This window comes from Mastigoproctus giganteus, chromosome 10 (assembly GCF_048544385.1).
Source record: "Mastigoproctus giganteus isolate SK-2022 chromosome 10, ASM4854438v1, whole genome shotgun sequence".
Classification (NCBI taxonomy): domain Eukaryota; kingdom Metazoa; phylum Arthropoda; class Arachnida; order Uropygi; family Thelyphonidae; genus Mastigoproctus; species Mastigoproctus giganteus.
In genome coordinates, this window is record NC_143584.1 from 43,292,749 (window position 1) to 43,306,875 (window position 14,127).

A 14,127-nucleotide genomic window follows, 5' to 3' on the forward strand; every position below is an offset into this window, starting at 1 on the left:
GTCCGGCCACGCTCCAAGCCATCTCAATAGCACTGCCCGCACCCTATTCTCCAGGGCCTGGAGCCATTCCAGCACCGACACAATTAGACGTAACGAGATCTCCCGTGTGAAGGCGGACCTAACCAGATGCGGTTATCCATCCCATGTACTAAACAGATGCTTGTTACAGGCAGAAGAACTTACATTCAACCCAAGACCTCCGAAGCAAGTCGGCATATCGTCTGCCTACATTCCGTACTATCCAGGAGTGTCAGGACGTATCTCGAAGATCCTTAGAAGTTACAACATCAAATGTGTACAATTACCCGGTAGGAACCTACGTTCACTTGTCTCCAGTGTGAAGACCCCTGTCACACCTGTCTTACGCAGCAATGTAGTGTACCGTATCACCTGTAGGGCCTGTAACAGTTGCTACGTAGGTGAGACATCGAGACGTCTCCAGGATCGCCTCACGGAACACGACAGAGCAATCCGGCTTGCCGAAACTGACCAGTCCGTGCTCGCAGAACATTTTTGGGCTACCAACCACGATCTTGACCCCAAGCGCGACTTTGAGATAGTGGACCACGCTCTACACTTTCGCCACCGCCTATGGCTAGAGTCACTAAACATAATAAACAACCCTAAGGCATTAAATCGCCAGAAAGGCATGCGTCTGCATCCCATCCTAGAGACAACCGTTTTATTGATGGATGATCACTGGCGTAAGGCAGCACACGTCCGTGCTACAACAATGACGCATGATTAACGTGCCACTTTGCTTGTAGTGTATTCAAAATTTTATATTAACTTATCAGTTGATAAAGGGACACGTGTTCCGAAAGCTACTGGTTTTTGTACTTATATTTTATTTTATTTGTACTTTATTTGTTAATAAATATCTGGGTATAACTGTATATATCTGTGTTTAAACATTTTATTATTATTTTTTTTAAACAGTACACAAATTCTGGTACGCAAATTTGTCTACAAGTTGTAGCACACGAATTCTGAAAGCCATATTCTGTGATCCCTCCATTTTTCGTACATGGGAAGCAAACTTTTAAAAAATAAATCATTGTCGTAAAGTTCTTTTTCTCTTTTTTTTTTTGTGATTTTGCTTGTAAATATTGTAGTTTTTTATTTTCAATGTTTAACATAGCAATATTAAATCTTTCATTCTGAGAAAGCTTCTTCCTATTTTTTGGTGGTGGAGTTACAGATGACCCAGGAGGACACCAACTGCTATTGCTGTCATCTTCAATTTCAACAATTGTTTCTGGTTCAATGAATAGCTCTTGAAAGCTGTTGTTTTCCTCTTTTTCGTCAATCATGGCTGCTGATTGGGACTCATTTTGAGCAGTCACCTGAGATAAATTTCCCATACTGGGCCTGGCTTTTACAGTATCTTTAAGGGAAAGCAGAGATTGAAAATATGGCCATTTTGTAGTGTAGTTTTTTCCGGAATATCCGTAATGCAAAGGAGGAATTTTACTAAGTTCAATTGAGAATTGATCTCTCAAGTACTTCCATTTTTTTCTTAAGGCACTTTCTGAAACATAAAATAATGAAAGATAGTAACCTGTGCTATTTTATATTATTATTATTATTATTATCATAAATAAAAGCTAAAGTAGGGTTATCAGACGTCCTCGTTTTCAAGGACATGTCCTAGTATTTTGTCATTATAAAACAAATTTTAATTTCATATTCTGTGCTTTGCACCTTCGGTCAATACAACAGAATAAATAAAACCGATACACTGGTTGCATTAAGTGAACTGTATTATCCCAAAATTACACAAGGGGACTATATTATCTCAAACACAAATCAAATTATGACTTTGCTACCAAACGTCTCTCTCGACCTCAATGGCACTCCGACGAGATCAGAAACTTCTGCTGTCTCTCTCTCTCTCTCTCTCTCTCTCTCGAACCCAACATTTTATAATGAGGAGTTATTCAGCAAGGGGAATGCCAGAGGTGTATTCAACTCTCGCAGTAAGCTAGATAATCTTGTAATAACTGAGAGTAAAGTGGAGGAGAAATTGTTGAAGATAAAGACAAGAAAGGCACCTGGGGTGGATGGGATCTATCCAGTTATATTAAAGGAGGCAGCAAAGGAAGTAAGCAAACCCTTAGCCATAATTATGAGAGCTTCCTTGGACTCAGGGGAGGTACCCATATACTGGAGATGTGCAAATGTGACCCCAATTCGCAAAGGAGGATCAAAGGCTGACACAAGTAATTATAGACCTGTGAATTTAACTTCTGTTCCAGGAAAATTAATGGAGACACTGGTTAAAGAAGCACTGCAGGATCATTTAGACAACGTTCAGTTATAGCTTGGACACAGCATTGTTTTGTTAAGGAAAAGTCTTGCCTGACCAATTTGATTGGATACTATGATGCAGTCACAAAAGAACTGGATGCAGGGAATAACTTTGATATTATATATTTGGATCTTAGAAAGGCTTTTGATACTGTTGCACATGGAAGGTTGCTGCACAAATTGGAGCAGTGGGGCATTGGAGGCAAATTGCTGCTATGGATAAAGGGATGGTTGAGGGGGAGAAGACAGAGAGTGGTAATCAATGGACGCTGCTCATTGTGGACTAATGTTATTAGTGGATTCCCTCAGGGTTCAGTGTTGGGTCCATTATTGTTTTCTGTATTTATAAATGATATTGATGATGGTGTATCAAGCTTAATGCCCAAGTTTTCAGATGATACAAAGGTTGGCAGGGTTGTTAAGGACACTACTGACGCTATGTTGCTGCAACAGGATCTGGAAAGGTTCAGCAGATGGGCTGAGAAGTGGAAAATGATGTTTAACATTGACAAATATAAAGCACTACACTGATAGTGGTAGAGAATGAAAAGGACCTGGAGGTAATTGTGCAGGCAGATATGAAGTTCTCTGAGCAGTGCAGATGTGCTGCGAGAGTAGCTCATGGTGTCTTGTCAATGATATACAGGAATTTTTCGAGCAGGGATAAGGAGGTGATTATTCCCTTGTATAAGGTAATGGTCAGGCCATACCTTGAGTACTGTATACAGGTCTGGAGGCGTCATTTCAAGAAGGATTTAGAGCTGCTGGAATGAGTACAGAGAAGGGCAACAAGATTAGTGAATGGAACAAAGGGTTGCTCTTACGAAGAAAGGCTTAAGTTTTGCAAATTACAGTGTCTGGAGACTAGGCACCGGCGAGGTGATCTGATAGAGGTGTATAAAGCCTTGAATGGTTTGAGCATGCTCGATGCAGATGGGATACTTCTGCTTGCTCAGAATAATTGCCTGAGAGGGCATAAGTTCAAATTGAGGAAAGACAGATGTAGGATAGGTGTGCAGAAATTTGCCTTTAGCCAGCGGGTAGTTGGTTGGTGGAACAGACTTCCATCCCTTGTTGTTGAAGTTGATAGCTTAAATAAATTTAAGGCTCAGCTGGACAATAAATGGAGGGGTGAAATGGAAGTGTTTTTTTTTGGCTGATGCTGCATAAGCTTGCCTTCTTGCATTATATGCCAATGCTAATGCTAATTACTTACTTTGTTATTGAAACTCACTGAAAATTGATTCAGTAACGATAAATATGAATTGTAATTTTTTAGTAATAAATATAATTTTTAAAATGTCCTTGTTTTTAAAACTAAAAATGTCTTAGTTTTTTCTTTTTTGGCCTTGATTCTGAATTCTATATCTGGTAACCCTAGCTATAGAAATGTCAAAATAAAACTAAAACTGTAAGTACTTAAAACATTTTTGTTTTCAGGTATTTAGCCACTGAATCTTCATTCAGAACCCTAGCTTATTCGTTTAGAATGGGAGCAACTACCATTAGCAAAGTCATTTCAGAGACTGTTGTAATTTTATGGGAAGAACTACAGCCCATTTATATGCCGGCACCCATGAAAGATGACTTGAAATCAGTAGCTGAAGACTTCTATAAAATTTGGAACTTTCCTCATGTTTTAGGAGCAATAGACAGCAAACATGTTCATGTGTTTTCCCCAAAAAATTCGTGCTCAGTGTTTTTCAATTATAAAAAATTTCATTCCATTGTTGTGCAAGGGGTAGTAAATGCCCATTATAAATTCACCATGGATGACGTTGGTGGGTATGACAAGCAAAGTGATGGGGGAACCTTTCAAGCTTCTGCCTTTTATAAATTAATAAAAAATAACCAATTTCAGATTCCACATCCAGAAAATTTACCAAAAATGGATATCAATACTCCATATGTGTTCATAGGGGATGAGGCGTATCCCTTACTGGAATGTTTATTAAAACCATACAGTGAGAAACTTAACTGTTGAAAGGGAGTCATTCAATAAACAGTTAAGTCGAGCCAGAAAAACAGTGGAATGTGCTTTTGGCATATTGGGTTCAAAATGGCGAATTTTGTCCAAAAATATCGAAACTGATATAAATCTAGCGGACAAGATTATCAAATGTGTGTGCATTCTGCACAACACTATATTGATAAAGAAGGACCAGAAAGGCAACTGCCTAATGTATCTAGTGGAGTTTATGAAAAACATTTAAAAATACAAGATAGGGGAAGACTCCCCAACACATTGAAAAATATAAGAGCTATTTTCACGTTTATTGTTAACAATCCCATTGAATATAATATCATTTGATTTTTTATGAATTGTAAGGTAAATTGTGTACTGTTATTGCATCACTTAAAAACATTTTTGAATGATTGTTTCAATTTAAATTTAATTGTAAGAGTTCAATTACATAGAATGTGAGCTTGAAAACATCCAGAATATATGTTTCGTTATTATATTATGAATTTTTATGGGTTATATTTCTTCACAATTTAACTTTAAAAACAAAATTTAAATCGAAATGCATTCATTAAAAAATATTTTACTGTGACACAATAATAGTACACGATTGCCATAACTAATCTATTCGTGTAACAAAAATTCATGTAAATTATGATAATAAAAATATTTACCTTCCACATTAATTTCTTGGCTTATTTCTTTCAAACATTTCTCCACAGCATTCCTGTTCAAATGTAATTTTTCTGTTTTGTCCCATATTGGTCGTCGAAGATACACCTTTGAAATAAAAGCTTCAATGTCCATGTTGCAATGAATGTGTGGTGTCGACAACCACCGTACTTAAATAAAAATTCATTTTAGCAAGCAGGTGGATTAGCACAACCAGCACTAACCAGTTCCGATACATTTTTGCTGACCCCACTGTCTACGCGTGACTTGGTGGAGAGGGGGATGAATCACATTTTCCATTAATGGATTAATTTTGGATGATTATCAGTGATTTTTAGGTATAGCATAGTTAATGGAAATCATACAATGTATGATTTCTGTTGCTAAATACAACATGCATTTTTCAAATTAATTGAGTTTCATTTAATGTTAACTGCAGAAGGAAAACCAAGATTAATTAGAAGGGAGGAAATATGAAACCAACGGGTGTTATCAGTTACTGTCTTTTTTAAAGTTTTGTTTTAAAATATAATGCATATTTTATGCACTGTACAGGCTGCAATTTGTTGTACAAAGCACAACAATAAGAAACTTTTTTAAAAAGTTTCTTATTGTTTTCAATGATAATAAAATTTAATGTGATGTTTTTAGAAACAGAATAATATAAATCTAGAAACTGAAGTAATGAAAAGTTCATTTTAGATATTCCAAAACTTTTTATTTCTTCATTGTCATAATGATTATTTATTTATTATTATTATTTTTTTTTTTTTCAAGATTTGAAAACAATAAGGAACTGATGGGCATACACAATGCCTGTATATTACAGTAGGAAAAATTTTGAATATCATAATTTATGTAACGAATTAGAAGTTTTTAAATATATCAGAATGAATTGAGAAACGCTGTTTCCAATTCGAATAATAAAAACACTGACTGACCGATTATTTCTATATACAGTATTTATTAGCACTTTGCAGATAAATATAAGAAAAAAAAGAACTGTTGTTACTTTGAGAAAATAGAAAAATATAATGGTATTTTTTTTTTGTTATTTTTTTTATTATTTTATTATTTTTTTTTTTGTCAGCATTTCTCCATGATATTCCTGCTTGAATGCAGTTTGACACTTTTGTCCCTTATTGTGCGTTTGACATAAATCCATAAAAGTCAGTCTGAAATCAAAATTTCAGTATCCATGCTTAAAACTTTTGGATTACAAGTTTTCTCAACATTTCCGTGAATTTGTACTTTCTACAGCAACAGCAGTTATAAAAATTGCCTGAAGGCCAGATTTATATAAGAAGTGCGAACAACGTGTACCCAATTGAGTGACATCTGTACTTCCCTGAGAACCAGTAAGCTTAATTTGTTGAGTAAGCTGGGGATTAACACAAGAAGCGATGCCGCTGTCCACACCTCTTATGCACTCCCATTGACTTACGTTGTTCATTTAGGCTACCTGTAGCTGCTGGTTCCAAGTAAGCGGTCACCTGAGTTCTACGTGAGAGCACCCTTATACTCCCTCCTATCATGACTGGGCAGGATTGCAGAGACTTTCAAGCTTAACCCTAACTCGCAACTTTTTTTCAGCATTGACTTGTACTTGCTTAGTAAATCCGCCAACTACTGAACCTAATATCATTAGTGCCAACTTGTAAAACTATATCATCTTTTGTGCCCTTAAAAGATGCTATTTGCTCTACAACATCATCAACTTTTGCCACCTGGCAGATACACCCTGGTCCTATTCCACCTATCCTTTTTGCACAATATATTTCCCATTTCCCTGATAATTGAGTCATCAAAAGTAACTAGCTCCCGTGGGACCATTTTTAATTCCTTCGAGGGCATCCACCCGACTCTTCAAGCTCTCATAGATGCCCATCAGAATCTGTAAGTAGCAAAATATTTCTTTACGGTTGTAGCCACTGTAAGTATATCTCATATACTCTGTGGTGGTAAAAAATACTGTGGAATGACAGAGATTAATTATAGATTGTGGGAGTAGGAAGTTTTTCCTTTAGCCAGTGATTTGTTAATTATTGAAATAGTTTGTCTCTATGGATTGTTGAGGCTGATGGTTTGGTAAATTCAGTGGCCTGCTAGCACAATGCCTATAGGGAGATGGAAACATAAGGTTACTTGCCTAGTATTGATAATCAAACTGTATAATGGCTTCCATGCACTGTACAGCTAGTACCAAAACTAAGGGAGTTTGAAAAGCTTTCAAAACAAAAAAAAAAACCACAACACCTGATAATAAGAATCCACAGTTAAGGTGCCCAATCTTAAGTTGACAAAGTATTTTCCTTGGGAGAAATTTATAATTAGTTGCTCCCTCCTTCATTACTGATTTCTCTTTCTTTCTCTCATCCCTATGGAATGCAAACAATATGTACACATATAGAGTATTAACTATATGTCTGACGACATGATTTTCATTCTTCTTCTTTGCAAATGACTTTTTTCATGTAATGTAGAATACATTGGTTGTACTTTGTAATGTCCACAGGATTGTAATTTCCATTATTCCTGCAAATTATCGCCAAATCACAATTAAACAATAAAGAAAGCATAAAATCATGTTATGACAATTAAAAAATACTCAAAAAAATTGCCCTAAAAACTACAATGTGCATAGAAAACAAAAGAAATGATGCAAGAATCATTGTGGCAGTGGATATTAAGATTAATTGTATTATTACGTTGTTGGGGAGCCCTCCAAGCAAGTCTGTGATAGTTGAATATTGCCATTGGCTGTTATTTTCTGATCATAATCTAATGTTCAGAACTGTCTTCTCTTTCTATCCACAGTATTTCTTAATACCAGAGAGTATATAAGATATACTTACAGTGGCTACAACTGCATTATTAAAGCCTAACTCCCATTGTGCACAATTTTCATACATCCGTTCCAGTATTTCTCGTTAATTTTTTTACTCATTTCTTACAACATGTATTTTCATTATCTTTCTCTCTTTCTACACAGGTCTTTTTGAAAATTGTTGAATATTTGTATTGAGCAAGAGTTTTTCGATTTTCACTAAGGGAGCTGTTTATTGCTATGTATACTTTGTCATTGCATTCCAAAGTAGCAGGTTTGTTGATGTCAAACTTATGCTGGATGGTGCATTTATAATCAAACTCCATAGTGTATGTCTTTTATTAGTTACTTGTTTTATCATACTATCATATAAGAATAAAAGTTAATCATGTAAAGAAATTTTAAAATCTTTACTTTTTGTTTCTGAATGTAGTTATCTCCTTGCACTGTTCATCCCAGTTTGTACATTGTCAGTATCCTACTGTGAGTTTTGAATGACATTAGCAAACATAGATTCTGGAAGATAACATTGAAATTTTAAATTCTTCCTTAGTCAACTGTTACTAGGATTTACTTTACTGTATGAATATGCATATTTCTTTGAATAGCTGGTTTTAAGACAGCTCTATATATTTCATCCTGTCTTCACTTACAGATAAAGAATGTTGGTAATATGAGGGTGGTTCAGTAAACTTTTATATTTATCTGGAACTGTGGTGATAAAGGCAAAACCAGACATATTTATTAATCCTTTTTTACATGACCACTAACTAGGGCAATGCATTTCTCCTACTAATATGTACATTTTTATAGAATTCTTATTTTTGTCTTTGAAGCCATTACCCAATCTCTGAAACCACTGCATTGAGATCAACAGGGGTGGAAAGAGGAGAAGAATATCTTGAAAGGTTAGAAGAATATTGCAGAATTGGCAAAATTTCAAAGAAGCATCGATGGTAATATGTTGAAGATGATCAGTATGGTGATATGTTGAAGATGATCAGTATGGTGATATGTTGAAGCTGATCACACCATTCTGTTCCCAGAAAACTGTCAATCCCTATTCCCTCTGTTTAATGTAATACACAATAAAAAAATTTCCTTTGTCTATTATAATATATGATAAAAAAATTTCCTCAGCCTAATATAATACATGATAAAAGAATTCCTTCTGCATAATATAATACATGACAAAAAAAAAAAATTCCCTCTGCCTAATATAATTCATAATGAAAAGCTTGCACTTAATACCATGTGAACTAGTACATTATGATTAAAGTAGCTGATGCCCCAAGGAATGTATAAAACAACCAATCAAGGAATTCTGATGAATCTGTGTCTCAGCCATAGCCACCAGGTAGAGAAAAAAGTCATTTTGATCATTATTGTGCTCGGTCAAAAGTTGCTCTGCACAATTCTGCTTTGCATCTTGTGAAAAAGATTACAGTAGTCAAGGGGTCCACTAGATATATGCTTTAGGCATGTGCATGTGGTTTTGCGTGTTTTCTGCAGAGCCAATGCTCAAAGAGACCTAAGGGACTAATTTGAAAATTGGTTCTACTCCTCCACTTTCTTCACATTCTTCTTTGTTATTGCAGCTATTAGATGTTCTGGAATTTCTGTAACTAGCTTTAATATTTTCCTATCTGAACTGCCTATAATAGCAGTTTGCTCTTGTTAGATGATAAATATTTAGATGGGGTAGATAAAATATTAAACTTCAGAGAAATTTCTTTTATCTCTCATTTTATTTAATTTTTTATTATTTATTAAAATTAATTTATGTTTTGGATGGCAGATGCTACATAAGCTTTGCTTCCTTGCATCTTCAGCCATTTTAATACTAAGGCTATAGGATGGGCAATGCTTTCTGTATACTGCACTCATCGCATCATGACTTGATTGAGGTTTTTCATTTTTGAAGAAACAAGGAGCAGATGCAATTAGCATGCCACTTTGTCCATAGTCACATATTCCTTTGTTGTAGACTCAATAACAAAACAATAAAAATTGGAGATCTGCTGAAATATATTTTTTAACAAGTTAGGTTACGAGCTCTCTGAAAAATAAAAAAGGAATTCAGGTGAATATGAATCCTTACCAAACAGCTCTCTTATGTGTAGTCTATATACTAATTTGTATTTCTGCTTCTTTGTCTTCTAGACCATGGGTTCTCAACCTTTTTTGTTAATGTAATTTAAAAGAAAAAAACTGGAAAGTTATTATCCCATCACAGTAAGAAATCCATAAATTTTTCCAGTGGTTTTGTCTTTTTAATTAATTTTCGATTTTTTTTCTTATGGGCTCACGTACCACTGGCACAATTAGGTGTACCACAGTTTGAGAACCTGAGTTCTAGACCATAAGTTTTAAAAGCATAGTAATGCAGAGCTTCATTTTATGTAAGTACATATAAAATCAGATTTATTGATCTGTTATTTCCTATACTTAATGTATGTTATTATTGTGTATGTGATACCAAATAGTTTTGATGGTTATTCTCTGTATTTTTTTTTAGAATTACTATGGAGCAGCAAAGACAATATTTTCTGATAACCCACTTGGATTGACCTGTGGAATGGTGTGTCCTACAAGTGATCTTTGTCTCGGTAGCTGTAACCTTTATGCATCTGAAGAGGGGCCAATTAATATTGGTGGGCTTCAGCAGTTTGCCACTGAGGTAAATACAAAGCATTTAGTTACAAGTGTATCTTATTTATAAATATTTTATTATTATTAAGCTTGTTCAGATGAATGATAGACAAATATGACTAGGGAAGCATCCCACTTTGAAGAGCAGATGAGCAGTAAATTTGCAATATTTGAGTTATCCATGTTGTATACTAATGATATTAATATTCACATGAATATTAATGTGAATGTTAATATTCATACTGAATTCATTGATACTATATATCAGGGGTGGCCAACTTAATTTGTGATGCGATCTACTTTTTTCCTTCAAAATATGCCGCGATCTACCATCTCAAAAATTTCATTGCACGAGTTTAAAAAAGTTAATCAACACATATTGAAAAATGTTGTTTATAAATTTTAAAATTCAATACAATTCAGAATTCTTATTTTAAATTCATATGTATTTAAAATTGTAATTTATGCAAAGTTTGTGTCTTCATGCTTTCAAAATTGAGGATGTACCGTGATAAGACCAACCGTAAAAAATCTTCCGTATGCAAGTCGGCAAGAGTAGAGTGATTCTTTGTTTCAAATATGAAAAGGCCGATTCACATAGATATGTAGAACCAAAACAGGAATTTAAAAGTTCACTGCATTTTTTTACATTTGGGTACTTTTCTTGGCAAACATATTTCCAAAACTCTTTTTCTGATGATCTGGCATTTAGGAAGTATCATTTTGCAATGTAATAATTTCATTTTCACATAATCTTTTCTCCATGTGAAAAATCTGAGTAATTTTTTTTCTGCAATTTGTTTCATATCTAAGTCGACATTAAATGGATAAGAAATATATTGAACATTGCCTTCAATTTTTTTAAAATCTCTGAATCTGGTTTCAAAATCATTCACAACTTTCTTAATTTCAGAAACATATTTCTCACTATTAAATTCAAAAACAGGATATTTTTGCAAATGGTCTTGCACGTTTGCAAAATGATCGAATTTTTTTTTCTTTGAGATCCCTTAGTCATTGCCAAAAATCGATATTTATATGCAGAAATACTACTAATCAAGTCACCCACATTTTTATTTTTTCCTTGTAATTCCAAATTCAGATCACTTAATTTACTGATAAAATCTGCCAAAAAAGCCAGATCACACAATCGCTCTGTATCTTGTAGCTGCTGATAATCATCCCCCCCTTTGATCAACAATTTTTTTAATTAATTTCATTCAGCAAATTTCAAAATCTCTGTAGAAACTTACTCCGACTCAGCCACCTCACATCTGTGTGTAATATCAAATCTGGTTCTTTTTCATTGAGTTGCATTTTGAAAAGTTTCCTTTGAAGAGATTGTCCTCTGATGGAATTCACGATTTTGAAAGCGATGTCCATAACACTTTTAGTATTTAATCTTTTGCTGGCTGACACTTGTTGGTGGATGATACAGTGGTAACACAAAAAATCTGGGAATTCATCATCCTTTTGCTTTTGCTCCATCTGTTGTTACTGATACGAGCTTAAATAGTGGTAATTTAATTTTTTTAATAAAATGTTTGAATGAGTTAAAGATATCAAGACCTCTAGTTCTTTCTTTTAACAAAACCATACCCAGCAGTTCTTCTCTAGTGACAGAATCATTGAAAACCATACAAATAAAAACGAGCAACTGAGCTATATGACTGACATCTGTAGATTCATCCAGTTGTAAAGAAAAGGACACAATTAGCAATATGAGCATGTAATTTGTTTGCTCACATTTTTACTCATTTTTCGATACGTCGCATCACAGTTTTTCGAGATAATTGCAGATCTTTAATTTCATTTTTGTTCTTAAAATTTTCAAAAAGACAATCTGTTATTTCTAAAAATGCATCTTTGATGAATTGACCATCAGAAAATGATTTGCATTTTTTTGAAAGATGGTGACTCACTTTAAATGATGCTACAGTTACTGCTTTAGATTGTAAATTAAGTGTCATGAAGAAATTTTGTTGCACAAATAATCTGGATTTAAGTTCTTCTAATTTATATTTTCTATGCTCACTATTAGGTGGAAAATCTGATTGGTATTTACCATGGAGTGCATTGAAGTGCCTTTCTAAATTTCCTTTTTTGGGTATAGCCCCGGAAGCATTGCAAATCAAACAGCAACATTTTTCTTTCACCATTACAAAAAAGTATTCTAGTTCCCACTCTTGATGAAAATGATACGTTTTACTCTTTTTCGTAATATTCATTTTAAATCAAAAGGTATTAAATTAACATATAAGTACTGTCCAGTTATTAAATCAGCAAAAGGAATGCTTATCGATTAAAACACTTTGCGTTGCGTGAACCAGAAAAATATTCTGTCTGAACAGCTAACGTAGGATAATTGATGAAGAGGATTCCTGAATGAGGAAGTTGCTTCCAAAATAACCGGACAAACACACCACCGTTTATTGCTCTGTTTGGTTATATCCTTATAAGAATCAGTTTTGAATGCCTTTGTGATATTTCTCTAAAGCTATTTCTGGAGGTCACTACCATAAAACAATAAAAACAATTTGCACTTTCTGGTTTATTGGGCTTTTCTCTTAGTGCAATCTAATTATAAACGGGTAGTAAACTCAATCTTATTGCATTTTCAATAATACTGGCAGCTTGAATCTGTAGTATTTTATGTTATTATGGTTGAAATGTTTCTCCTTCAATGAAATGCTTCAATCATGCAAAAAAAAAAACAAAAATTAATTTTCAAAATCTGCTCTTCATTCCTATTTTTAAAGCTTCGTAAAAAAAAAAAAAAAAAAATAAAATAAATAATATGATGCGCAGGTAGCGAAACCCGCTGCTCAATATAAAATTTTGGTAGTATACCAGACCACTCAAATCGAGGGATGACTGTATATTTAAAATTAGCTGCGATTGACTGGTAGATCATGATCGACTCATTGGCCACCCCTGCTATATATGATTAACATAGACTGTATATGGCAATTTAATAGAAAGTAGAAAAATACATTCTGAGAAAGAGAGTCATTGCTTTTAATGGTCTGCAGACAGGGCTTCACGGTACCTGTATAAAAGTTTCAGTCCTGAAGCTCCATCATCTGGAGCTTCAGATTGTACAGTATTAGATGTTGGGTAGTGTTAGTACTGAAGTTCCAGATGATGAGTATTGATAGCCCTTTTCAGTTTATTGCTATTGCAGTGTATCTTAATATTGGATCTATAGAATGAAGAGAGAAAGAGGTCCATTTGATAGATTGAAGTAGTCAAAAGAATTCTATGTGTAAAATGTTATGGGAAAGACCTATTTTCTTTCTAACTGATACTGGATGTTCAATGAAAAACCTCTTTTATTCAGGAAAAACCTCTTTTATTCAGGCAGATTTGCAAGTTGAGAGAGTCAGATTGAATGATATCCAAGACCACTCGTCAAAAGTATAAACTCAATTAACTGTTTTTCACTTTTCCAAATTCCTCAAAATTCATTATTGATAGGGTCAAACCTGCAAAACATCATGATTGACACAAGATGTAAGGAATCAATTGTCAAGGAAATTTTGCAATATTTCGTAAAAAAGGATAAGTGGAATAGGAGTAGGTTATATATGCAAGGGCAAAAGTTAATGGTATTGTAAAGTAGCTATCACCTTTTTAAGTACACAAAAGGTGATATTGTTATCCATGTTGTAAACTAATCATATTAAGAATCAGAGATTTACTT

At 34.1% G+C, this 14,127-nt stretch overlaps 1 protein-coding gene across 1 annotated transcript in view; it reads left to right on the forward strand.

Annotated features, from left to right (window-relative positions):
• su(r) (dihydropyrimidine dehydrogenase su(r)) overlaps positions 1–14,127 on the forward strand; it is a 466,373-nt gene that overhangs the window by 169,759 nt on the left and 282,487 nt on the right. The window contains exon 8 of the mRNA XM_090382920.1: positions 10,291–10,452. Within this exon, the coding sequence (XP_090239046.1) occupies positions 10,291–10,452 (162 nt within the window). The remainder of the gene's footprint in view (positions 1–10,290; positions 10,453–14,127) is intronic.